The sequence below is a fragment of the Hemiscyllium ocellatum genome, chromosome 8, assembly GCF_020745735.1.
Source record: "Hemiscyllium ocellatum isolate sHemOce1 chromosome 8, sHemOce1.pat.X.cur, whole genome shotgun sequence".
Lineage (NCBI taxonomy): Eukaryota > Metazoa > Chordata > Chondrichthyes > Orectolobiformes > Hemiscylliidae > Hemiscyllium > Hemiscyllium ocellatum.
Window position 1 is genome coordinate 76,431,496 of NC_083408.1, and position 25,352 is coordinate 76,456,847.

The following is a 25,352-nucleotide window of genomic DNA, read 5'->3' on the forward strand; positions in this document are numbered from 1 at the left end:
CTTGCAACACAAATGGAAAGTTTGAGGGTTTTCACAAAGCTATTACAGTATTGCACATTGTTTATAGACTAATACAAACACCACCATATGTGTCCATCACCAAATTCAATCTCCAATAAATTCTACTTCAATTTTAAATGTTATGAGTGCACATGGCTTCAGTCCCAATATCAGATCATACCAGTATGTAAAGAAAAGTCACTTAATATCCTTGCTTATAAAATGTTTATTAGAAAATTAGTTAAATAAAAAAATCAAGAAATAAAGGACAGATGAAAGGAGGCCAGCGCAGCTTGCCTACATGGAATTTATAAGTGGTTTAGAGCCCACAGGTTCATACCATTTACAGCCCATGTTCTGATTTTACATTCAATTCATTGCTGTTTCTCTGACAGTTTTTGCAAAAACAAAATAAAAGGTTAAGAGTTTGCCAATGCTGACTGGAACAGCTCTTGATAAATGCAAATCCCTGTGGAAATGGATTCCAGGTTCAAGCTTTTTTGGAAAAAAGATAAAATGTTCAAAATAGAATTACTTGATGCTTATGAAAGATATTTTGTAGCAAAGGTCAAATATCCTGTATGACCTGCCATCTCTCTCAGAGGTGCACCACTTTTAAACTGGGTAGTTACCGGTTGTAAATCACTCCAGCTGTCTTCCTTTGATTGGTTCTTGTCAGCCAGTGTGTCTTGGTTATTTGTGTCTCCCACACCAAGGTCAGGGAGCTGCAGACTCACAGTCCTGACATCATATACACGGAGAAGAATTTCAAAAGTATGAATATCCATGAAGCCTTGCTCAGTCATTGCTAGGCAGGTGCGCTGTACTTGCTCAATACAGGGAGAGAAAGAACAGATCCTTCCACCTGAATTAAAAATATTTAGAGTTAAAACATTGCACATATCCATCGCTACAAAATTGATTCATTCTTCCTTTCTACTTTAGTTTTAAAGCATGTGTTTTTTTTTCCTTTCGTTCATTCATTTCTCATTTGTCCTTTCCTCCAGGTTTAAAACACCTGTTGCATTCTCATGTTTTCAGCACCTTCACCTTGAATTCATATTGACTGACTACAATCATTATGTTTAATTCTACATGACCACAATCACAACTCTTTTCTTCCTCTCACTCTCAAGGTCCTCTCCTCTTGTACAGGTGACAACCTGATGTACAGTCAGAGAGTCCCCTTAGCCTCTGACACTCTAGGGTAGTGGAATGAATTAAAAATCAAGAGTGCAAATTAATCTTGGAAAAATTCAAACTGTTATGTAAATTTGATGGTGGCCTGACATATTTTGAACACAGCCATATGAAGGGACCTGAACAGGAGTAGTGGAAAAGATCAGAATTGACTTGAAAATCCATTCACTATCAATTAGGATTGTATGGCATACTGCACTCCAAAATAAAATGTATTGGCATATTACACCCCCACAGTCAATACTATTTTCACAGTGAGCTGAATCAAAGTCCTACTGAAAACGACAATGAGACAACTTACCTTCCTCAAATGCAAAAACAGAAACTTGCCCAAGAGGGATGGCATGGTGGCTCAGTGGTTAGCATTGCTGCCTCAGTGCCAGGGACCTGGGTGCGATTCCAGCCTCGGACATGTGTCTGTGTGGAGTTTGCATGTTCTCCCCATGTCTGCATGGGTTTCCTCTCTCAGTCCAAAGATGTGCAAGTTAGGTGAACTGGCTATGCTAAATTGCCTAAAGTGTTAGATGTGTTAGTCAGGGGTAAATGTAGGGAATGGTTCTGGGTAGGTTACTCTTTGGAGGGTCAGTGTGGACTTGTTAGGCCGAATGGTCTGGTTCCATACTGTAGGGAAGTTAATCTAAACTTTCAAAAAAATGTTGCCACTTAAAAAAAATGCAAAATACAAAATATTCAGACATAAGATCTGAAAGTATTACTCCAATTGGGATCTAACCAAAGGTCTGTGAGCAAATTAAGTCTCACTTACCCACCTTTATATCATAACCTCTTTGATGCCAATAGCCTTTTTGCTATATTTTTGTATCTGTACCATGGGTATCCAAAGCCTTTGCTATTCCACAACTCTCAGTCTCTCCCTATTGAGATTATTCCTATTTGTCATTCAGATCCAAATGGATAACCTCAAGCACCATACACTGAAATCCATTCATCATTGTTGAACTCAATCAGCGTGGCCTTTGGGATATTTCTCCTCCTACACACTGATTTACTGTAAATCCTAAAAACAATCTGTAATCTTGGTTGAGCAACTCCGTATTCATCTTTGCATTTGTAGTTAGATTAGATTCCCTACAGTGTGGAAACAGGCCCTTCAGCCCAACGAGTCCACAATGGCCCTCCGAAGAGTAACCCACCCCCCTCTGACTAATACACCTAATACTATGGACAATTTGGCGTGGCCAGTTTACCCGGCCTGCACATCTTTGGAATGTGGGAGGAAACCGGAGCACCCGGAGGAAACCCACGCAGACACGGGGAGAATGTGCAAACTCCACACAGACAGGCTGTCGCCCAAGACTGGAAATGAACCTGGGACCCTGGCGCTGTAACCACTGAGCCACTGTGCCACCCCATTTCTCATTATGTTTCCCATGTAGGTTATACATTATATATAGCAATCCAACAATATAATTAAAATAACATTTTTGCCCAGGCTGTTAGCATTTTAAGTGAAAATGCATATTTATTTAATGCTTTCTACTAAATAAATTTAACATTTTATATTTTAAAGCAGCAGTGTTGAGAAAGAAAGGTGCTAATTGAAGGAAATACTCTCAAAGTTCTGTGTCCTTTAATAAACATTTTGTTTTGTCTGTCTGAGTTCAACGTCATTCCTTGGGTGACTGATATGAGAGATTATTTATAAAGTCAATCCTAAATGAGACGAAGGATCATCATATAGGACAGTAAAACAAAATCCTCAGCTAGAGACACATATCCCATTTGGATTACTTATTCAAAAGTAGTGTAATTTTAATAAACTTGACTATCAGTAAGCAGGAAAATTATAGCAAAATGTTGGCATTTTGGCAAGTTAAAATTGTTTCCAAAAGGAATAACTGTGTTGCTGCAGGGCAAATATTACAAAATCATTTTGTTCAGCTCAACAGAATTTAACAGCAACAATGACTATAGATAAGATGTGCCTGCTGTCATCAGTTGCTTGAGTAAAGACTGCATTATAATCACCCTAAATTACATTTGAAAATAGCAAGTGTACTTCAACCCACTGACTATAATCAAAGAATCTGTTCTGGCAATTCTGGAAATTACAGGCTCTATCAAATGGCAGATATTTACAACTAATGCAGAATTCTATTTTTAAATGATACAATTTCTTTGATGTACTGTATATAGTAATTGTAGTAATGATTAGGCCAGATTCAAATAACTTTTAACTATTTCTAGCACAGGTTGATTATAAAATATATAGGAGAAAGGAAACATAGGAAATGGCATTCAGACTAAGTTCACACTGAATTCAGCCACCAAAAGTTTTACCTCACTTTTCAGATTTGAAAGAAAACTGTAGGAAACCAGTACCTTGAACATCCACCAATCCCCAAAAACTCCGAGGACTTGAAATCAGGATCTAAATATTCTACAAGTTTACAGTTAATAGATGGAAAACTTAATTTGATAAATACTAAGTCATCCTGAATCACTTACCTGGACATACCATGTAAACCGCCAAATGATTGTCCACAAATATTAGAAAAATGATTGTTTGACCCTCCCAACCTCCAGGAGGAACTCAAAAGGTATTCACAAAATAAAAAGAAAAAATAAATACAGTACTAAAAAAAAGGGACAAGGGCATTCAAACCAAAAACTATTCAAATCAAGGCAAATGGACTGCTTGCATTCAGTGGTTGATAAAGACTAGAGAGAATTATTTCTTTTTATATCAAGGTTACAAAGTAAATTTGAGGATGTAGTGCCAATCAAATGGGCTGCTTTGTCCTGGTTCATGTCAAGTTTCTTGATTTCCTGGCTTAATGAAGGCCATTGAATTCTGCGGGATGTCACTCTTTAATGTAATTGCTTTCTTCATTACAGTTATTTTGCTGATGTTAATTTTGATGGGTTCCTTTTAAAGATTGTGGTTCAATACAATTGCACTGTTGGTAATAGCCTAGTGTCTCATGAATATCCAGTTCTGAGCTGCTAGATCTGTTTGAAGTCTGTCCCATTTAACGCAGTGGCAGTGCACATTTGTATTCTGACACCATTTTGAATTTAACTCTTCTACAGAAGCACAGTAATTTTTCAGAAGTTGAAACAAACTCACTCAGTAGAACCTATTTTACTACTCGAAATGCCAATGAACATGCAAAGCAGACTCTGCTGGAGAGTCTAATTGTTCCATCCTGCTGCTTCTTAATGTTATAAGTGCTGCAGGATATAAGTGCTGCTGGCAAGGCCAGCACTTGTGGCATGTCCCTATTTGGCCTTGACGTGATTAGCCTTGCTTTGCCATTTCAGAAGGGGAGTTAAGAGTCAACCTCATTGGTGTGGGCCTGGTATCACACGTACACCAGACTGGGTCAGGACTTCCTTCACTAAAAAGTAATGAATGAATCGAATGTTTTTTTTTATTTTCATGGTTGACATTACTGACATTAGATTTGAACTCATGATCTATTCATTGAATTGCCATGACAGGATGTGAACTCAGTGCATACGTCCTGATGACTGGCCCAGTGACATTGCCACCTCCACCATCTCAAAGAAATGGAGAAGAATGTGCATGAGAGCAAGAAACAACAAATATTATAAACTGATCTTATAAACAAATATTACAGGACAAGAAGGAGAAAAAACATCTGGAATGGATTTTGGACCCATCAGCAAAACCATTTGAATACCTGGTTAATTTTCTGGATCATTTTCATCAGCCACAAGGAACCTCCTTGACAAACAGCTGACCATCAGGAGAAAGGTATTCAATTGACATATTTATAGGTTACCCATAGTAATAAATGTGTGCCTGACCTATGTTTATGTATTTTAAATAAATATTTAAATGCATTTAAATGAAGTGGAAACAATCATTTTGGAAATGAAGGAAAAAACTGCATTCGAATTGTTAAATAGTAATAGATTTGTACAATTATTTGATTCCCTGTTCTCTTACCTTCAGTTTTCAGAGCGGACTTTGCATATTTTACAGCTTCCCAAGGTGATGGGATGTCCAGAAATACAGCATCTGCAATATTGACAACTCCAAAACCTTCCTTACAAACATCTTGGTTTTTCACTGTGACCAAATGATCTATTTTATGATCACAAAATTCCTCTTCAGCTTTTTCTGCTCGTTGTTTGTGAAACTCGACAGTGTATAGCTGTCCTGTTGGTGCAATGGTCCGAATGATAGCATGAGAAAGAGAACCACTTCCTGTACCTGCAACATAATGAAAAAAAAATGGTCCTATTTCTAAAAGAAAACTACACCACGTAACAAAAATATTTTGCAGAATTGAAGAATGAATTCCTAGCAATGCAAAGGAAAAGATAGTGATGAAAGGGACAGGTCATGGACATGTTCCCATCCCCCACCCCAGGTAGGGTAAAGTCTTAACAATATGACTAGGTACATAAAAATAATTCATGATGTTATGGATAAAATGGCTTCTGGGTCTGCTTCTCTACTGCATTTTAATAACATATTTGAACAAGCAACTTGCCTGGCATGGTGAAAGACTGTTTCTCAGTGCATAAGTTGCACCTGTATCAATAAAAGGAATGAATTGTTGGGTTTAAACATCTTAAACTGGGTATACCTAAATCAGTGCTTTTGCAAGTCAATTAGATGTGGGTAGCAAAAATTAGTCAGCAACTAATTGAGCTCAAAACAAGTTTCAAGAATGGCATTTTTGTTTTTCTTAGCACTCTGATCTGAACATTAATGTCAGTACCTTCAGGTTGAACCTAGTTTATTTACAGGAAAATTCGCAGGTAAGTATTGAACTCAACGGAAATAAACAGTGAACATATTGGATACAGATGCTTAGAATTGGACCGGGAAAGGTGTTTCTGTATGTGATAGCAGACTCTCCATTACTTTGTATGAAATTATCATTTTCACTGGGTTTTCTGCAATTTAGTTCTAATTTTAGTCCTGCACCTAAGATTCATTTGTCTACCTCTTCCAACATTTATTCAATCTTCTCAATATTTTACTTGGACAGGAACTTTCACTGTCTTAGCTATTTACCATCTCATTCATATTTTACTGTTGCCACACCAACATTATCCATCATATTTGGTAAATATTCTGCTTTTATTTTATTATGTTCATTAACTTGCTCTCATGCTTGTAATACCTGTTTGTCTGTCTCCACCTCCAGTTTCTTCTGCTCACAGTCATCTCTCCTCAACCACCAATTCTTCTAAAGTACTTGGCTTAACTTTTAAATACCTCTATAGCTAGTGACTAATGGACATTCTTTGCCCTTTAAATCTCTCATAGCATTATTTTGGGATGCAATAAAGTTTTTAAAAATGTGATAATACTCTTCAGGCAAAGTAGTAAATACCATGACTGTACAGAGTAAAGGAAAGCCTTTAACAAGATATGGTGAAACTCGGTAAAAATGGGCCCTTACGGCTGGCAGTATTAGTGAGCCTGTCAGATTTACTCTGGGATTATTATCAATGAAGCATCAGAAACCAGGAGCCCTAACTCCACACAAAAAAAATCCTATTTAAAACCAAATGCAATTTGAACATGGCAGACAGGGGTTGGAGGGGAGGGTGGGGGTTTATGCTTAGGCTGTTCAAACTGGGAGACTAATCATAAAAGTAGCAGCAGGTGCCGAACACACATTTTCCCAGTATTGTTACAACTCTCAGAAATTCCATTTAATGCTCACTTGTTGCGTCTTGTGAACCTCAAGTTAAGACCCTTTGTTCTCTGTACTGCCAAGAATACAACGTTGATTCAAAGCCTACTATTGAAATGGAAATCAGTGCATGAATGAAGTTCAAGATTGTTGCAGATGTTTGAAGCTTCAGTAAAAATAATCCATTCAGAACGTAATTGGAACTGTGCAACTATTCTTGAAGTTAAACTGAACATAATACTTACCTCACCAGTCCAGATGCATACTTGACACTGCATTCAAAACAAACGAGCTTAAAAATGTTTAGAACTCCAACGTGTCTGAAACACTTGCATTGTTGTTAAATTATAAAACACGCAATTTGTAAAAAATATACAATGTTTTTAATAAAACGGATTTCTGTGCAATACTGCAAACAACTAGCATTCTGGATTAGTGTAAATAGTGTAAACAGAACCCATATTTTCTCCCTGCAGAAAAATGAATGATACAGAAAAATGAATGACCAGCAATCAGGATGTTGGTTTGAAATGTGTGTACTTCAATGCCAGGAACATCCGGAATAAGGTGGGTGAACTTGCAGCATGGGTAGGTACCTGGGATTTCGATGTTGTGGCCATTTCAGAGACATGGCTAGAGAAGGGACAGGAATGTTTGAATGGAATTGAATTTATTGTCACCTGTATCAAGGCACAGTGAAAAGCTTTGTCTTGCGAGCAATACAGGCAGATCACAGAGTTAAGTAGCACAGATAATAGGTAAAACAGTGGCAAAAACAAAAACACAGGTACAGACGAATGTTAAGAGTTTGAGAGTCCATTCAGAATTCTAACAACAGTCAGGTAGAAACTGTTACGTAACCAGCTGGTGTGCGTTCAGGCTTCTGTACTTTCTCCCTGATGGTAGAGGTTGTAGAAAAACATTGCCTGGGTGGGATGGATCTTTGAGAAGCTGGCAGCCTTTCCTTGACAGCGGGCCTGGTAGATAGATTCTATAGATGGGAAGTTGGCCTTTGATGTTTGTCCGGGTCAAGTTCACCACTCTCTATAACCGTCTCAGATCTTGATGATACAGTTGCCATACCAGGTAGCGACACATCCAGACAGAATGCTCTCAATGGTGCACCTTTAAAAATTGGCAAAGGGGTACGCCATCATGCCAAATTTCCTCAGCTGTCTGGAGGAAGAAGACATGCTGTTGGGCCTTTGTGACCAGTGCATCCACATGAAGAGTCCAAGAAAGCTTGTTGTGGATGACCACTCCCATTCATTCCACCTCCGTGGAATGAGTGTAGGGTGGCATGAGTAACATCCCGCCGAAAGTAAATAATAAGTTCCTTGGTTTTGCTGGCTTTGAGAGCTAGATTGTTCTCAGTGCACCATTTTTCCAGGTCTTCCACCTCCCGCCTGTATCCGTTTGTCACCATCTGAGATTCAACCAACTATAGTGGTGTCATCAGCGAACTTGTAAATGGCATTAGTCTGGTATTTGGCGATGCAGTCATGGGTATACAGTGAATACAGTAGAGAGCCTGGGGGCTCCAGTGTTGAGTGTTAGTGATGATGAAATATTGTCCCCAATCTTCACTGTTTGTGGCCTGTGGGTCAGGAAACTAAGGATCCATTTGCAGATTCTGGGATTTAGATGTTTCAGTAAGAACAGAGAAGATGGTACGGTTTGGAGAGGGTGGGGTGGGCATTATTAATCAAAACCAGTATTACAGCAAATGAGATGACACTTGACGACTCATCCACTGAGGTAGTTTGGGCTGAGGCTAGAAACAGGAAAGGAAAGGTCACCCTGTTGGGAGTTTTCTCTAGGCCTCCAAATTGTTCCAAGGATGTAAAGGAAATGATAGCAAAAATGGTTCTCTATAGGAGTGAGAGTAACAGGGTAGTTGTTATGGAGGATTTTAACTTCCCCCATATTGACTGGGAATCCCGTAGTTGAAGTAGTTTAGATGGGTCAGTTTTTGTTAAATGTGTGCAGGAGGGTTTTCTGACAGTATGTAGATAGGTCAACAAGGGGCAAAGTCATATTGGATTTGGTACTGGGGAATGAATCCAGTCAGGTATTAGATTTGGAGGTAGGTGAGCACTTTGGCGATAGTGATCACAACTTGGTTACGTTTCCAATAGCAATGGGCAGGGATAGGTATATACTGCAGGGAAAGAGGTATAACTGGGCAATTAGGCAAGATTTAGGATGCATAGGATGGGGAAGGAAATTGCAGGGGATGGACACACTTGAAATGTGGAGCTTATTTAAGGAACAGCTACTGCGGGCCCTTGACAAATATGTACCTGTCAAGCAGGGAGGAAGTGGTCAAGAGGGAGCCATTGTTTACTGAAGACGTTGAAGCTCTTATCAAGAAAGAGGAGGCGGCTTATATGAGGATGAGGCACGAAGGCTCAGTTAGGGAACTTGAGAGTTACAAGTTAGCCAGAAAAGATCTAAAGAAAGGGCTATGAAGAGCCAGGAGGGAACACGAGAAGTTGTTGGTGAATAAGATCAAGGAAAACCCTAAGGCCTTCTATAGATATATCAGGAACAAAAGAACGATGAGAGTAAGATTAGGGCCAATAAAAGAGAGTAGTGGGAAGTTGTGTGTGGAATCTGAGGACATAGGGGAAGCGTTTAACAAATACTTTTCATCAGTTTTCACATTGGAAAAGGGCAATGTTAGTGAGAATACAGAGATACAGGCTACAAGATTAGATGGGATTGAGGTTGACAAAGAGGTGGTTTTAGCAATTTTGGAAGGTCTGAAAATAGATAAGACCCCGGGCCAGATGGGATTTATCCTCAGATTCTCTGGAAAACGAGGGAAGAGATTGCAGAGCCTTTGGCTTTGATCTTTACATCATCATTGTCGACAGGAGTAGTGCCAGATGTCTGGAGGACATCAAATGTTCCCTTGTTTAAGGAGAGGAGTCAGGTCAATCCTAGTAATTATAGGCCAGTGAGCCTTACTTCGGTTGTGGGTAAGGTGTTGGAAAAGATAAGAGATAGGATTTATAATCACCCGGAAAGGAATAATTTGATTAGGGATAGTCAACATGGTTTTGTGAAGGTTAGATTGTGCCTCACAAACATTATTGAGCTCTTCGAGAAAGTGACAAAACAGGTGGGTGAAGGTAAAGTGGTTGATGTGGTATATATAGACTTCAGTAAGTAGTATGGTAGGCTGTTGCACAAAATACAGAGTTTCGGGATTGAAGATGATTTAGCAGTTTAGATCAGAAATTGGCTAGCTGAAAGAAGACGGAGGGTGGTGGTTGATGGGAAATGGTCATCCTGGAGCTCAATTACCAGTGGTGTACCACAAGGATCTGTGTTGGGGCCATTGCTGTCTGTCATTTTTATAAATGATCTGGATGTGGGCATAGAAGGATTGGTTAGTAAATTTGTGGATGACACTAAGGTAGGCAGAGTTGTGGATAGTGCCAAAGGATGTTGTGGATTGCAGACGGACATAGCTAAGATGCAGAGCTGGGCTGAGAAGTGGAAAATGGAGTTTAATGCAGAAAAGTGCGAAGCATTTCACTTCAGGAGAAGTAACAGGAATGCAGAGTACTGGGCTAATAGTAAAATTCTTGGCAGTGTAGATGAATCGAGAGATCTTGGTATCCAGGTGCATAAATCCCTGAAAGTTACCACCCAGGTCGATAGCGTTGTTACAAAGGCATATGGTGTGTTGGCATTTATTGGTAGGGGGATTGGGTTTTGGAGCCATGAGGTCATGCTTCAGCTGAACAAGACCACATCTGGAGTATTTTGTACAGTTCTGGTCACCACACTATAGGCAGGATATGGAAGCTTTGCAAAGGGTTCAGAGATGACTTACTAGGATGTTGCCTGGTATGGAAGCAAGGTCTTATGAGGAAAGGCTGAGGGAACAGAGATTGTTTTCGTTGGAGAGAAGAAGGTTGAGAGGTGACTTGATCGAGACGTATAAGATAATCAGAAAGTTAGATAGGGTGGAGAGTGACAGCTTTTTTTTCTTGGATAGTGAAGGCTAATGCAAGGGGGCATAGATTTAAATTTTGGGTTGATAGATTTAAATCAGATATCAGGGGTAATTTCTTTAGTCAGAGAGTAGTAGTGGCGACAGTAGTACTGCCTGCAACGGTAGTAGACAAGCCAATGTTAAGGGTGTTTAAATGGGCATTGCACATACATATGGATAATAATGGAACGGTATAGGTTAGATGGGCATCTGATTAATCTCACAGGTTGGCACAACATTGATGGCCGATGGGCCTGTACTGCACTGTAATGTTCCATGTTCTATCATATGCTTTGATCCTATGTTATGGTAGTACCTATGGCAAAATTTATCCAAATTACGTACCAAGTCATGTTCACCATCATCACTCCTATTTAATGACCTACATTGACTCATTGTCTGGAGGTGAGCTAATGTTTCATCAGGATGAAGGACTCTTGCCTGAAACATCGATTCTCCAGCTCCTCAGATGCTGCCTGACCTGCTGTGCTTTTCCAGCACCACACTCTCAACTCTGAACTCCAGCATCTGTAGTCTGCACTTTCTCTGCCTCTAGACAATGCCTACATTTCACGATTCTTGATTTTAGTCCTTCTGTGGCTTTAGCTTACCCTCTCTCTAATGTGTTCCATTCCCACAACACTCCAAGAGATCCATACCAAATCTAATTCTTGAGTATCCTTGGTTTTATCTGCTCTACAATTGGTAGGTCTGCCATCAACAGTTCAGACCGGAGCTCTGAAATTCCCTTTGTAAATCTCTCTAGCTCTTTAAAGTATCCCTTTTAGACCATGACATAACATAACATAGTTAGGGGGAACATGAAAATAAAACCTGGCCAGCTAAACATCAAGTAGTTCATGCAAACTCAACATCTGTAAAATACCATACTGAACAGAATATCAAAAAATCCAGTTTATACTAAACCATGCCTTATTTCAAAATCTCCTCAAAAGCTCAATCCAATACACAAGGGGCTTCTCCTTGTTTATATTCATATATTAAGTCAGCTGCTTCTGAAAGCACCATCTGTGAGCACCACTTGAGCATATCTCCAGTAGGATCACATGATCAAGCTAAAAAAAACCCTGACATCATGCTCACTTACATACGTTTACATAATCGACCAACCTTAAGCACAAGTCTTTCCTTCCTAACCATGTTATCAAATGTCGTGAAACAAAACCTATTCTGCAGGCAGATATTCAGTTTGATTTGGCACTTGGATGTGTAAACGATTTTGTCGTCAAATCTGTAAATTCTGCAATGGAACTAAGCAGCTGCTTGAAGAAAGGACAACCATCAAATGCTTACATATTTCATTTCTGCACCTAGTCGACTAACTTGTGGTGAAATTTACCAACAGCCGTGATGACTGAGATATTTTTGAATACCTGCAATGCAGTCTTGAATTAAAATAGAACCCACTTGTCAGCACATTTAGATTTTTAAAATCTATTTTTCTTAATTTTGCACTAATGCCTCCTAAATGAGATACATAATACATTTAATTGAATTTGACATGCACTGCTGACAAATTAAAATAATTGCTTTCTTTTTGATTATATCCTACTTCTGTCAAACAATAGATCGACTTGCGAGCCCATTACTCAAAGAACCTTTATCACTGCTTCTTTCAGTATTTACTTGCTCCAGGAAAATCCTTTCACTTCAACTTATTGTTTCATGTGGATGCTCAAAACTGACCAAATTCTGTACCAGAGCTTTATAAGTTTGATATATTTTCACATGCAGAAAAGTAACGACTAGTTGAACTATCATCCCATAGATTTAACAGAAAAGAGGATTAATTATACCTTATTATTGCAGTATTCTATGGAGAGAGTGGGATAGCGTCATTAGTTATGGATTCCTTTAGTAAAGGGCAAGCTTGAACACAATGGGGTGAGTGACCTATTATTGCAGTTAGCTCTTTGGTTTTAAAGACACAATGCACAGGGCTAACATATGGCCTCACTGAGCCATTCCATCTTTTGCCTAGGAAGGAAGAAAAAGTAGCTCTTTGTATTTTAGTTCCTTGAACAGCTTAAAAGTAGATGGCACTCTGCACTATACAATTTGTGGAACTTCTCTATTTCCATGTAATAAAACCATAAGTAAACTGTGGATCATTCGTCAGTATAGGTTAGCTAGCAAACTTTCCAATTGGATACTAACTCCTATTAAAAAAGTATGAAGCTTCAGTTTTAAAACATTTTGAATGAAGTAATGGAAGTCCAACAAACAACAAAAGCAATCTTCTGTTAGACCACTTTAACACAGCAAAGATCTTCACATGAAAAACGGCAAAAACTTTGCAGCAATAGTGATAGAGAAGGCAATTAAAGCGTTGTGCAGCTTTATAAAGGACAAAGAACAATACAGCATAGGAACAGACCCGTCAGCTTACCAGGACTGCTGAACAGAAACCAGTAACAACAAAACTGGTCTTCCTGATTTAAGTACTGAATTTTTACATATTTTCCTTTATGATTCATTCCTCACCCCATAAAATTGTCCATCATCACCCTATGCAAATATCGAAGTTGAGGGAAGATGAAGTCAACAGTGTTGGACACAGTAGTCAGAAAAGGGAGATTTTCATCAGTATTGACCTGCTCGTTGCAAGGACTCAATTTTACTACATTGCTATCAAATTGCAGGACTTATGGAATGAAAATTACCAACTTGATGTATTTCATATTTTAGGGGGAGGAGTTGGCCTAGAAGTAATATCGCTGGACTGTTAATCCAGAGACCCAAGTAATATTCCGGGCACCCAGGTTTAAGTCATGTCACAGCAGATGATGGAATTTGAAATCAATAAAAATCTAGCATTAAGAGTCAAAAGATGATCATGAATCCACTGCTGATTGATGGAAAAACCCATCAGGATCATTAATATCCTTCAGGAAGGGAAACTGCCATCCCTACCCAATCTGGCCTGCGTGACTCCAGATCCAAAACCATATGGCTGACTCTTAACGGTACTCTGGGCAATTAGAGATAAACAAAGAAAATTACAGCATAAGAACAGGCCCTTTGGCTCTCCAAGCCTGCACCAATCCAGATCCTCTATCTAAATCTGCCTCCTATTTTCCAAGGATCTGTATACCTCTACTCCCTGCCCATTCATGTATCTCTCTAGATACATCTTAAATGACGCTACAGTGCCCACCTCTACCATCTCCACTGGCAACACGTTCCAGGCACCCACCACCCTCTGCATAAAGAATTTTCCATGTATATTTCCCTTAAACTTTTCTCCTCCCACCTTGAACTTATGACCTGTAATTGATCCCCCACTCTGGGAAAAAGCTTCTTGATATCCACCCTGTCTCTACCTCTCATGATTTTTGTAGACCTCAATCAGGTTCCTCGCAACCTCAGGTCTTTCTAATGATAACAATCCTAATCTACTCAACCTCTCTTCATAGCTAACACCCTCCATAGCAGGCTATATCCTGATGAAACTCCTCTGCATCCTCTCCAAAGCATCCACATCCTTTTGGTAATGTGGCGACCAGAACTCTATGCAACAAATGCTGGCCTACCAGTGACACCCTCATCCCGTGAATGAATAAAACACATTAATAAAATTATTATTATGCTGTAAAAGTGCAATTGTTGATTAACAGGAGCTGGAACTTCGCCTATTGCCTAGGGAAATATTCAATAGAATTCAAAAATAATCCCAGTGGTGTTCTAATGAATAACATTGACTCAGCACCTGGAGGTAAATAGTACAACTGGTAAGCATCAAGCTTTGCTGAACAGAAACCAAACCCAAGTGGGTTAAATTGAAAGCAGACTTGGGACTTGGATAAGCCATGACAATACAGAAAACAAATCGAAATGCATTTAACTTCAAACCTAGAGTGCTTTTCAGATTTTCTTCATCAGAAAAGAAATCAGTACACTTTTGTCAACATTCCTGAGCACAACAGTTTCAGTGTAAAAACTAAAAAGTTGAAGACAAACTCATTTTACTGGGAGGAAAAGCAGCAAGGCAAGAGACCGTGCCGAGACTGAAATGAAATAATACTATTCATCAACAATAGAATTGATTAAGCAGACAGAAAAGCTGCAAATTAAGTACCATTCAGCAGGATAAAAAAAATGAATGTAAAGGTTGGCATGAAGTTTGGAGCTTAAACTTAGTTAATACATATAGGCACAATAATACAAATGAATGTCAAGAGAAGGGTGTGAAAGATACAAATTGTGAGAAAGTAAAAGCAATTAGGAAAAATGAAAATGCAATAAGTGGTTTTCAATATACACATTAGTTGTAAGACAAGAAATGATGCAGGCAACTTTGGGATGAAAAACACACAAGCAAATATACAACATTTGATAATTCTACAAAGTGAAGGAGTGCAACAGCTAGCTATTTTTGCAGTGATTTGGCACAGACACAACAGGTCAAAGGGATTCCATTCTAGAATTCCAAATAAAGCAGTTGTCTCTGTTTTCTCATAGCAATTTGGGATGATAGATTCATAAGAATACTTTATAACAATTACCCACACAAATAAGTCACACAGCCAAAAGGTAAACCAATTAATTGAACTGTTATGATTCACAGATGTAAATCCTTAAAATAGGGGGGCCTGAGAGAGAAATTGGGTAAGAAATCATGGAGGCCAAGTTTAACTTTTCAAAATTCTGTGCTAAGGGACTGGAGAGTGTCAAATGAAATGTCTTCAAAATGAGACGATTACTGCTAAGTTACTGGTCAGTTGCTGGTAAAATACTAAAGTCTATTGTAGGCGAAAAAATAACAAGGTGTATGTTGGCAACAAATTTGAGAAGTGTTTAACCTAAACTTATGCAACTCTGAACAGATGCATTTACACAAGTGTCAAGGTGAAGGAAATGTACTTGAGCAAATATGTGATAAATAAATACATGGAACTGTCCTGCAAAGAGAATTTTATTTGTAAAAATATTCTGCCTAGAACCAAAACAAATACTAAATCATTTAACTGCTTGTCAATTCCTAGCCAATGAAGGAGTATGAATTTATTGTAATTTTAAAAATTGTATCATCATGCCATTATGACTTGGTCTGCCAGCCATTTTGTAAAATCAAAGCCTCAAGATGAGTAAGATTAATGTTACAGTGATTTTATCTTGAAAAATCCATAATTAAGTCACATTTCCATATCTCACTTGTACACAAAATGACTGATGTTCTGAAGTATATGGCCACATTGACATTGTTGCAAATTTTTTTAAAGACTGGAGTCATAGAGCTGTACAACACGGAAACAGAAGTAGAAAAGCAGCAGCAAACCAATTAAAATTTTCATCTGTGTTTGGAAATCCCTCAACTATCACATTCGTTAAGCTGTTTACGTAGTTCTGGACATAATGTTGGTAACATAATTAAGAACCACATTTATAAAGAAACGGTTTGTAACTATCTATATAAAGTAGTGTTTTCTAGGTTTGGAATACCTACGAAAGGAAGAATGTTTTCTCAATGCTATGTAAGGCTTCAAACGGTTTGTGGGCAATCCTAGGGCCATCTCTTCCAGGTGAAGAGACTCATCAAGTTGTAGATTTCAGTACCCAGCCACCATCTGAGACCACAGCTTTCAGGAGTTTTTCATAAAACAATAAAAGGCTGACAGCAATACTAACCATTCCTGTTCTCCCAAATATTCACAGAAGTACCATCTTTAGGAGGATGCAAAGTAATCAGAATTTGTGCAAGGTTTCAAGACTACAGTAAAGAACAAACTCAATTTATTTTCTCAATTTAAAGTCAAAATAATGCAGACGGAATGAAAGCATAGTAAGTGTCCACTTGAAATCCACAGACTCAGAAAAATGCTCCAAAACAAGCTCAAATCTCACAATGTAAGTTAAGGGAATTTAAATTCAAATTAAATTAATAAATCTGGAATAAAAACTAATCTACAATGGTGAACAAGAAACTGCTGGAATGTCATAAAACAGCTGGCTCAGCTGTCTCCTTCAGGGAAGAAAATCTGTTTCCTTAACCAGTTTGGTTATGTGAGATATCAATGTAGTTAACTCTTAAAGCACCCTCTGAAAGAGCAAGCCATTCAGTTGTATCGAAGTGCTACAGAAAAGTTAAACAACTACAAAACCGGACTGACTACCTGGCATCGATCTCAAACAACAAAAACACACCATGCTCGGTTGACCTTGCAGTGTCGACCTCTGCATTAGTGAAAAAAAATTGGTAGAGCTACCCCAGAACTTAACATAGTAATACCCACCAAAATCATATCTTACAACTAATGTCCGATGTAACTCGATCATCAGTTAAGTTCGTAACGTGGTTCATTTACACTTGTTGGAAGTGACAACAGTCATTCACAGGCCATTCCTGCAGTATGTTCAAGCTTTGCACTCCTTTTGAATCACCCAGGAGCTCAAATAACCTGCTGTTCCCTGCACTTCCTGCACTGCAATGCCTCAGCCAGAATTATCCTGCAAACAAACTGCACCCTTTTGTCGAAGAATTACAAAGAACAATGAAATTTACAGCATAGGAACAGGCCCTTCGGTCCTCCAAGCCTACGAGGATCCAGATCCTCTATCCAAACTTGTTGCCTATTTTCTAAGGATCTTTATCCCTCTGCTCCCTGCCAATTCATATGTCTGTCTAAATACATTTTAAATGATGCTATCATGCCCGCCTCTACCGCCTCTGTTGGCAACACGTTCCAGGACCCACCACCATCTGCAAAAAGAACTTTCCATGCATATCGCCCTTAAACTTTTCCCCTCTCACCTTGAACGTGTGACCCCTAGTAATTGAATCGCCCACCCTGGGAAAAAGCTCCTTGCTATTCACCTTGTCTACCTCTCTCATGATTTTGTAGGCCTCAATCAGGTCTCCTCTCAATCTCAGTCTTTCTAATGATAATATTCCTAATCTACTCAACCTCTCTTCATAGCTAGCACCCTCCATACCAGGCAATATCTTGGTGAACCTCCTCTGCACCCTCTCCAAAGCATCCTTTTGGTATTGTGGTGACCAGAACTGTATGCAGTATTCCAAATGTGGCTGAACCAAAGTTCTATGCAACTGTAACATGACCTGCCAACTCTTGTACTGAATACCCCATCTAAAGAAAGCATTCTGTATGTCTCCTTTGACCACTATTGAATTGTATTGCCACCTTCAGGGTACAATGGACCTGAACATTCAGATCTCTCTATATCAATATTTCCCAGGGCTTTTCCATTTACCGTATAGTTCGGTCATTAATTGGATCTTCCAAAATGCATCACCTTGCGTTTGTTGTGAACATTTGAAATTTAGCATTCTTGTATTTGTTGAGGAGGAGTGCAAGACAAAAACCTTCAGCAACATGTCACTTTTCAACAATACAGAAATAAAAAACTCGGCTATGGGAATAGGCAGGAGAATGGGACTAGCAGAGTGGGATTAACAGTTGTTCTTGCAGAGAGCTCATACAGACACAGCAGTCTCATTTACTCTTTCAATCAAAATTATCATTGGTAAATAAGAGCTAATATTTAAATTTGGCTAATAGATTTACATACATATAAAAATAGGTTGACCCATGAACTTTTCTTGAATATATTATGGAGGGAAAACAAAACAAATCTAGTCTTTTACATTCCCTAAAAGAACAATATGTTTTTAAAAATATATAAATGAGATTGAAGTAAAGTAAGTCTAGTTGGTATGGATATTTATCTAGCCTATTATTTTCATTTAGGTGAATACTGTTGTTTAATGAATGTTATTGCATTGTATCACCTTGTTCAGAGTACAAGTCACAAGTCACATGGATTCCCTTCGGCAATACTCAGTTTTATGCTGCATTCTTTTAATAACTAATCTACCTATAGAAAGGTCTGACCTTCTACAACAGATATCTCTTACTCTCAAGGACATTTTTTAAGCTCTTTCTGGACAAGGTATCAGGTATCTGGGAGCACATACAGATTATTGTTAGAAGAAGAATAGCTTCCTGCATATCCTCAACATGGATCTTAGCTCCTACACACATGCAGGAGAAATAGTTTAACTCTTACTATGGGTAACTCTCTTTCTAGTTCAACTCAGTGAAACTCTATACACAGCAGGAAAATTAAACAGTGATCATATTTCTATAAGTTTGAAGAAGTTTTCAAATGTGCAAAAAAAAGTATTCATAATCATTAGAATTTGAGATTAGATAAAACAATGCTCAAAATGACATCGCTGCATTTCTGGTGATAATACAAAACTTTTTTTTGATAAATATACATATTGTACATTCTGCTATCTTTCTGGAGGGAAACAAGTCAACTAGATTTATCATTTGAGTTATGTATGAAGAAGAAAGATTTATTTAAGGGTCTTATTTTCATTATTATTTTTGTGAAGTATTAGACACTGTTCACATCTAAATTTATTTGGTGTATTTCTTTTTATGTAAAATAAAATGAACCAGGAACTCAATTAGAGAGCTTATTCTTATTTGGTCAGATTTTGTTGTGAGTGGTGAATAAACAGCACTAGCCATTTGTTCAACTTTAACATACCTACAGATTCTCCTCAGGTTTGAACACAATCAGTTGCAATTAGCCAAATAATGTATTGTCTTCTACAAGGGATCTGGGATTTTTGTGAACAGGCCTTCACAAGCAAAATTGCAAAATGCAACTGAGCACTTTGGCATCTGATCCAGGGAGGTATACATTGGAATAGTGAATTCAAATATCTATGAAAACCTAAATAAGTGATGGGAAAGATAGACTGGATGGAGGGGAGGGGGTGCAATAAACAATCAGAGTGAGCGAGCGAGCGAGCAAGCAAAAAGACATACACACATACATAGAGACAAAGGGGTAAATTTAGCATCACCAATAAACTTATTAAAATTGTATTCCAGTGCCACAGAGGAGGTTTAGTAATAATTAAAACATAAGATCATAGATACAGGAGCTGAATTAGCCCATTTGAGTCTGCTGTCTTTCAGTCATGGTTGATAAAATTCTCAACTCCATTCTCCTACCTTCTCCCCATAACCCTTGATCCTCTTACTAATCAAGAACCTCTTGGTCTTGGTCTCACTCACTTGCCTTCCACAGTCTTTTGCAACAATGTGTTCCACAGATTTATCACACTCTGCTTGAAGAAATTCTTCATCTCAGTTCCAAAAGAGGCTGTGCCCTGGGGCCTAGTCTCTTCTACTCGTGGAAACATCTTCTCCATGTCCACTTTATCTAGGTCCCTCAGTATTCTGCAAATTTCAATCAGGTTCCCTCTCATCCTCTAAACTGATACAGACCAAGATTCCTTAACTGCTCCTCATGTGACAAGCTCTTCATCCCCAAGATCATTCTTATAAAGCTCCTCTAAGGCCAACATCTGAGATTTGGGGCACAAAACTGCTCGCAATATTCCAAATACAATCTGACCAGAGTCTTATACATCACCAGGGGTATGGGTGGGTTGCGCTTCGGCGGGTCGGTGTGGACTTGTTGGGCCGAAGGGCCTGTTTCCACACTAAGTAATCTAATCTAAACCACACTGGTATCCTGGCCCTCTCAAAATGAATGCTAAAACTGTGTTTGTCTTCCTAACTGCCAAGTGAACTTGCTTGTTAACTGTCAGAGATTCTTAAACTAGGACTCCCAAGTCCTGTTGTGTTTCAGATTTCCAAAGCCTTTCCTATTTTGAAAATAATATATGCCTCGATTCCTCCCACCAAAGTGCAAAACCTCATACTTTTCCACAGTGCATTCAATCTGCCACTTCTTTGCTCACTCTCCTAAGTCTGAAGCCTTTCTTGACACAACATATCCCTCTGCCCATCTTTGTGATGTCATGCAATTAACCAGGTACTGTCAGTGGAAGGGATGAGAATTAACCTTTTTGGTGTTTTTAATTTGTATCAACATAGCTAGTACATAAATGTAATGTTACTAAGTTTCTTTAAGTATTTAACCAGACAATGATATGCCATTTTCACAGTGCCACGGAAAAGCTGTGTATCTCACTGCAATTTCAAGAATTTCATGTTTGACTCTGCAGGTGCCATCACTGGAAATTTCTGTTCAGTTTGCAAATAACAGCATGCACTCATCACCATTTTTATAATAGATTTTAATAGGCTATATTTTAAGTCCTCTCTTTTTCAAGACATCCAATCTTGTCCTAGAGACACAAATTAGGTATTGAGAATTTATTTTTTGATAGTGACTACATAACAAAAGGTACTCCACTGGCATAAAAGTACGTTGAGAAATCTGATTCTTCAAAAAGTGCTGTGCAAATCTTCCTTGTTTTAATAAATTTTGAACTATTAAATCAGTTTTGTAATCAATACAAGACTGAAATTAAAAATAAAATTGCTCTGGGTATTGTACAGTGTAAAAACAAGATTGAATGTAATTTGGACACACTACTGATTTAAGACTCTTATGTTCATAAGTAAATACTTGCAAGGACTTTGGCTACCTTCTCCTATAGTTTCCATAATTGCTTCAACTGTACCTAAAGTACCTATTCACTTGGTCTCTACTTTCAATAAGTTATTTTCTTCTATCCTATTGGTCTCCTGTATCAGACATTATATTCCAACCAAAACAAGAATAAAACATTACTCTGGTAATTTGACAACACTGCTCAAGATAGCTATGGAAGACTAAAAGTTGACATGTCCTTTAATCTTCTTTTCATTTTTTCAGTAAATTCCCTATATTCATTTCAGATTGTAAATTTAACATTTCACGGCAACACAGAAGTCTGAGCACCTCAGGTCATCTTAAAATTAATGACATATTTCCTCATGAATTAAGTAACTTCGTATTCAAAGTATATCCCCAATAAAAGTAAAGCACATTAAATTGAGATTGAAATGGAAAAATAAAGATTAAAAGCAACAAGGCGAAAGTGTGGACTGCAGATGCTGGAGACTAGAGTCGAGAGTGTGGTGCTGGAAAAGCTTAGCAAGTCAGTCAGCATCTGAGGAGCAGGAGAATCGATGTTTCAGGCAAAAGCCCTTCATCAGAAATGGGGCTGCGAGTCGAGGGGGTGGAGAGGTAAATGGGAGGGGGGTGGAGCTGGGGCTGGGGCTTGATGGGGGCGGAAGTAACCGAGAGTGCAATAGGTAGGTGGAAGTGGGGTTGATGGTGATAGGTCAGAGAAGACAGTATAGCAGATAGGCAGGAAGGAAGAGGAACAAGTAGGACAGGTCATGAGGGCAGCCAACTAAGACAAGTTAAATCCAGTTCAGCCTCGACTAATACCACAGAGTAAAGAAGCAAAACAGAATAGTCTCATAAGACGTAACGTGTTATAAACTCCATAAGGCAGGGTCCAAGGAAACACTTGCATTTATGTAATAAAACACAAAGCACTTGACATAGTGAATTACCTTTCGAGGGCAAACAAATAGAACTATTCATAAAAGAAATAGGAGCTGATTGGCCCTTCCAACCTGTTCTGCCATTCAATAAGATTATGACTACCCTGATTTGTGGTCTTATCTACACTTTTCTGCTAGTCTCCTTAAAAAAACCCCACACTTCCCTTGTCTTCAATGACCTAGCTTCCACTGCTGACATTAACAATACTATGATGAGAAGTTAATCATCAAATCCATCTTAAATAGGAGGCCATTGATTTAAACCAGTCTCACTCTCATTCTTCAAAACTCCATTGAGAATTGGTCCAAACTCTGATAAGAATAGGCCCAACCTCCTCAAGGCAACCCCTTGATCCAAAGAATCAACCTTCTTTGAATTGCTTTGAATACAAGTGTATCCTTGCTTAAGTAAAAGGTGTAACCAGCACTCAAGATCTCACTAATGCCTTACTACAATTGTAGTAAGAATCCCATACTTTTGTACTCCATCTTCCTGGCAGTAGTGACATTTGCAGTAGCAATATTGCACAACAACATAACACTAGTCAGAAGGTTTTTTGTTAAATATAGTATTTAAATGATACTGGTTTGAGGGAGGAAGCGATCTTACCCTACAAATCCACGAGATTTTAAATAACTATTTAACCATATAGAAAAAACTCTAACATTTCCATTAAAGATGCAGAGTTCAGAGTATAATAATATATAATTATGTCCAGCAAGTGTGCCATGCAAGATGAATAAGTTATTTCTGTAAAACTTTTCATATTCCTAAACAAGAAATGCAGCATTCAGTTTCTACTGTAATTCATTGAGAAGATATGAAAATGGTCATACTCAAAAATTAAACATAACAAGTGAGCAATTGAGGCAGCTCATTATCCCAAATGAACGAACATGCTTTGGAAAATTTGAACCTTTCTTCCTTGCTGCATATTAATCAAGTTATAAATAACTTTGCAACATGCATGAATATCCCTTCTACATAGAATCCAAGATTGCAAATTTTTACATCACTGAAACAACCTACCTGACTCACAGACAATCGATCCTGGTTTCAATTCGAGCATCATAATGATCATAGAAATATCAGTGGAATACAGAATCTGGGTCCGGTGAGGTAGAGTCACAGTCCAGAGTTCTGGAGTAGGATGCAGTATATACACCCACCCTCCTTTGCTGCATGTAACTTTTGACCCATACTTTTTTCCAATTAGGTCAGCAGAGTGCTTGATAGCCCCATATTTTGTCTGTGTTGAACCACCTTGCTGAACTTTGATGGCAAACATTGAGTCATGACCGAGGAAGATGATGGCAGTGTCACCATTCTGAATGACATCTCTATATTCCACAAAACTCATTTCTGAGAATAGAATGCAACGATAGCCACAATCTGAAAAAAGCAACAAAAATATCAGATTTGTTATTTTATATATTCAATATTTGCTCTTATTATTCCACTATAGTAGGACATTTAGAAATTCACAGCTAAAGGTTATATACAAATTTAGTAGAATAGACACTCTTTACTACAGCACAATTCGAAAAAACCTGAGGAAAAGAACACCAAATAATGGTAGGATGATATCAGGAGTAAGCAATGACCCAAGTAGCAGCCAGGAACCAACAAGTATAGGCCCCTCGCACAATCACTGGTCACCAATGCGCCTGTTCCAATCTTGACTGCTTCACTACAGGAAATTATGCAGAAACAGTAACATGTTAAATTTTAAAATATACAAGAAAAATGTATTTTAAACTTATTTCATCTGTCAATGTCTAAATTTAGCTATTTAAACTACAGTTTTCAATTTATAGTTTTTGTCTGCTAAGGAAGGTCCACTGGAACTTGAATTCAGTTTATCATTTATTCCTAGGGGAAATCAATGCTTCATATAAAGCTCAGCAAAAAAAACCCCAAAAAACCTGTGGGTACTAGAAATCAGAAACACATGAAAATTGCTGAAGATTGTGGGGGGTGGCAAGGAGGAGGGACAGCCTTTTATGAAAATCGTAAGGCTTAACCCTAACGTCACATCTTGAGTATATATTTGAAGTTAATTATTTATTAAAGCATACTTGCATCTGTATTCCTGTTCAAAATTTATAAAATGATGCATGGAGTGGATGAGGAACAGAATTTTCCTAATTTAATTGAGATGCATGTACAGGGACCTTGCGATCTTGTTCGGATAACCAAGGTTATATGCTGAAGATTATCCGAGAGGGGGCTGGTAGGGGAGTAAACGATATGTGGAGATGGAGTCCAAAGACAGAGAACAAGAGTCGGATAAAGAAATGGCTAAAAGTCAGTCTTGGGAGAATCAATAGCTGCTAATGGGGACCATTAGTGGCTGATTAATTAGTGGTTGTTTGTGGTAGCAGCCCATGTGATGACAATATCTGGTGTGTGCATGTTAGATAAGGACATGGGAGAAGGTGCTTAGGCCCTAAAAAAAAAATTGAGCTCAATATTGAGTTCAGAGGCCAAAGACTGCCCAAGCAGAAAATGTGATGCTGTTCTTCCAGTTTGCGCTGAGCTTCACTGGAGCACTGCAGCAACCCTGAGACACAGATATTGTTCAACACACCATCATGTTCCCAGACCAAAATCTCTTTCTCAGGCTTGCTTCAATGCTTCAGTGAAGCTCAGCAAAAGCAGAAAATGAGATGTTGTCCTTCCAGCTTGGGGACCTCACAGCCTTCAGGATTCAAATCAAGTTCAATAAATGTTAGGGCTTGAGCATATTCTCTTATGTCCTTACCTCAAACCCAAACACCAGGGCTTGTCCTCAATTGTGCTGCCACCACAAACAACACATTGTCAACCACTGAGGTCCCGATGAGAAAACATGGATTATACTAGGCTGACCTTTACCTATTGTTTTGTCTGCCCAACTGCTATTCTCTCTCTCTCTCTGCGTTCCAAATCTCCCTATCGTTTACTCTCCTCCCTCTCCCCACCCCATCTTCGGTATATATACCGTTTCCTAGCTACAATCAGTACTGAAGGAGGATCACTGGACCTGAAATGTTAACTCTGCTTTCTAATCACGGATGCTGCCACACCTGCTGAGTTCTATGCCAGAAATTTCAGTTTTCGCTTCATTTCATTTAAAGTTGTTA

At 38.5% G+C, this 25,352-nt stretch overlaps 1 protein-coding gene across 1 annotated transcript in view; it reads right to left on the reverse strand.

Moving 5' to 3' along the window:
- Positions 1 to 216: 216 nt before the first annotated feature.
- trmt61a (tRNA methyltransferase 61A) overlaps positions 217 to 25,352 on the reverse strand; it is a 38,101-nt gene continuing 12,965 nt past the window's right edge. The window contains exons 2-4 of the mRNA XM_060829234.1: positions 23,257 to 23,619; positions 5,138 to 5,404; positions 217 to 865 (exon numbers count right to left, since the gene is read on the reverse strand). Of these exons, the coding sequence (XP_060685217.1) occupies positions 543 to 865; positions 5,138 to 5,404; positions 23,257 to 23,587 (921 nt within the window). The 5' untranslated portion in view covers positions 23,588 to 23,619 and the 3' untranslated portion in view covers positions 217 to 542. The remainder of the gene's footprint in view (positions 866 to 5,137; positions 5,405 to 23,256; positions 23,620 to 25,352) is intronic.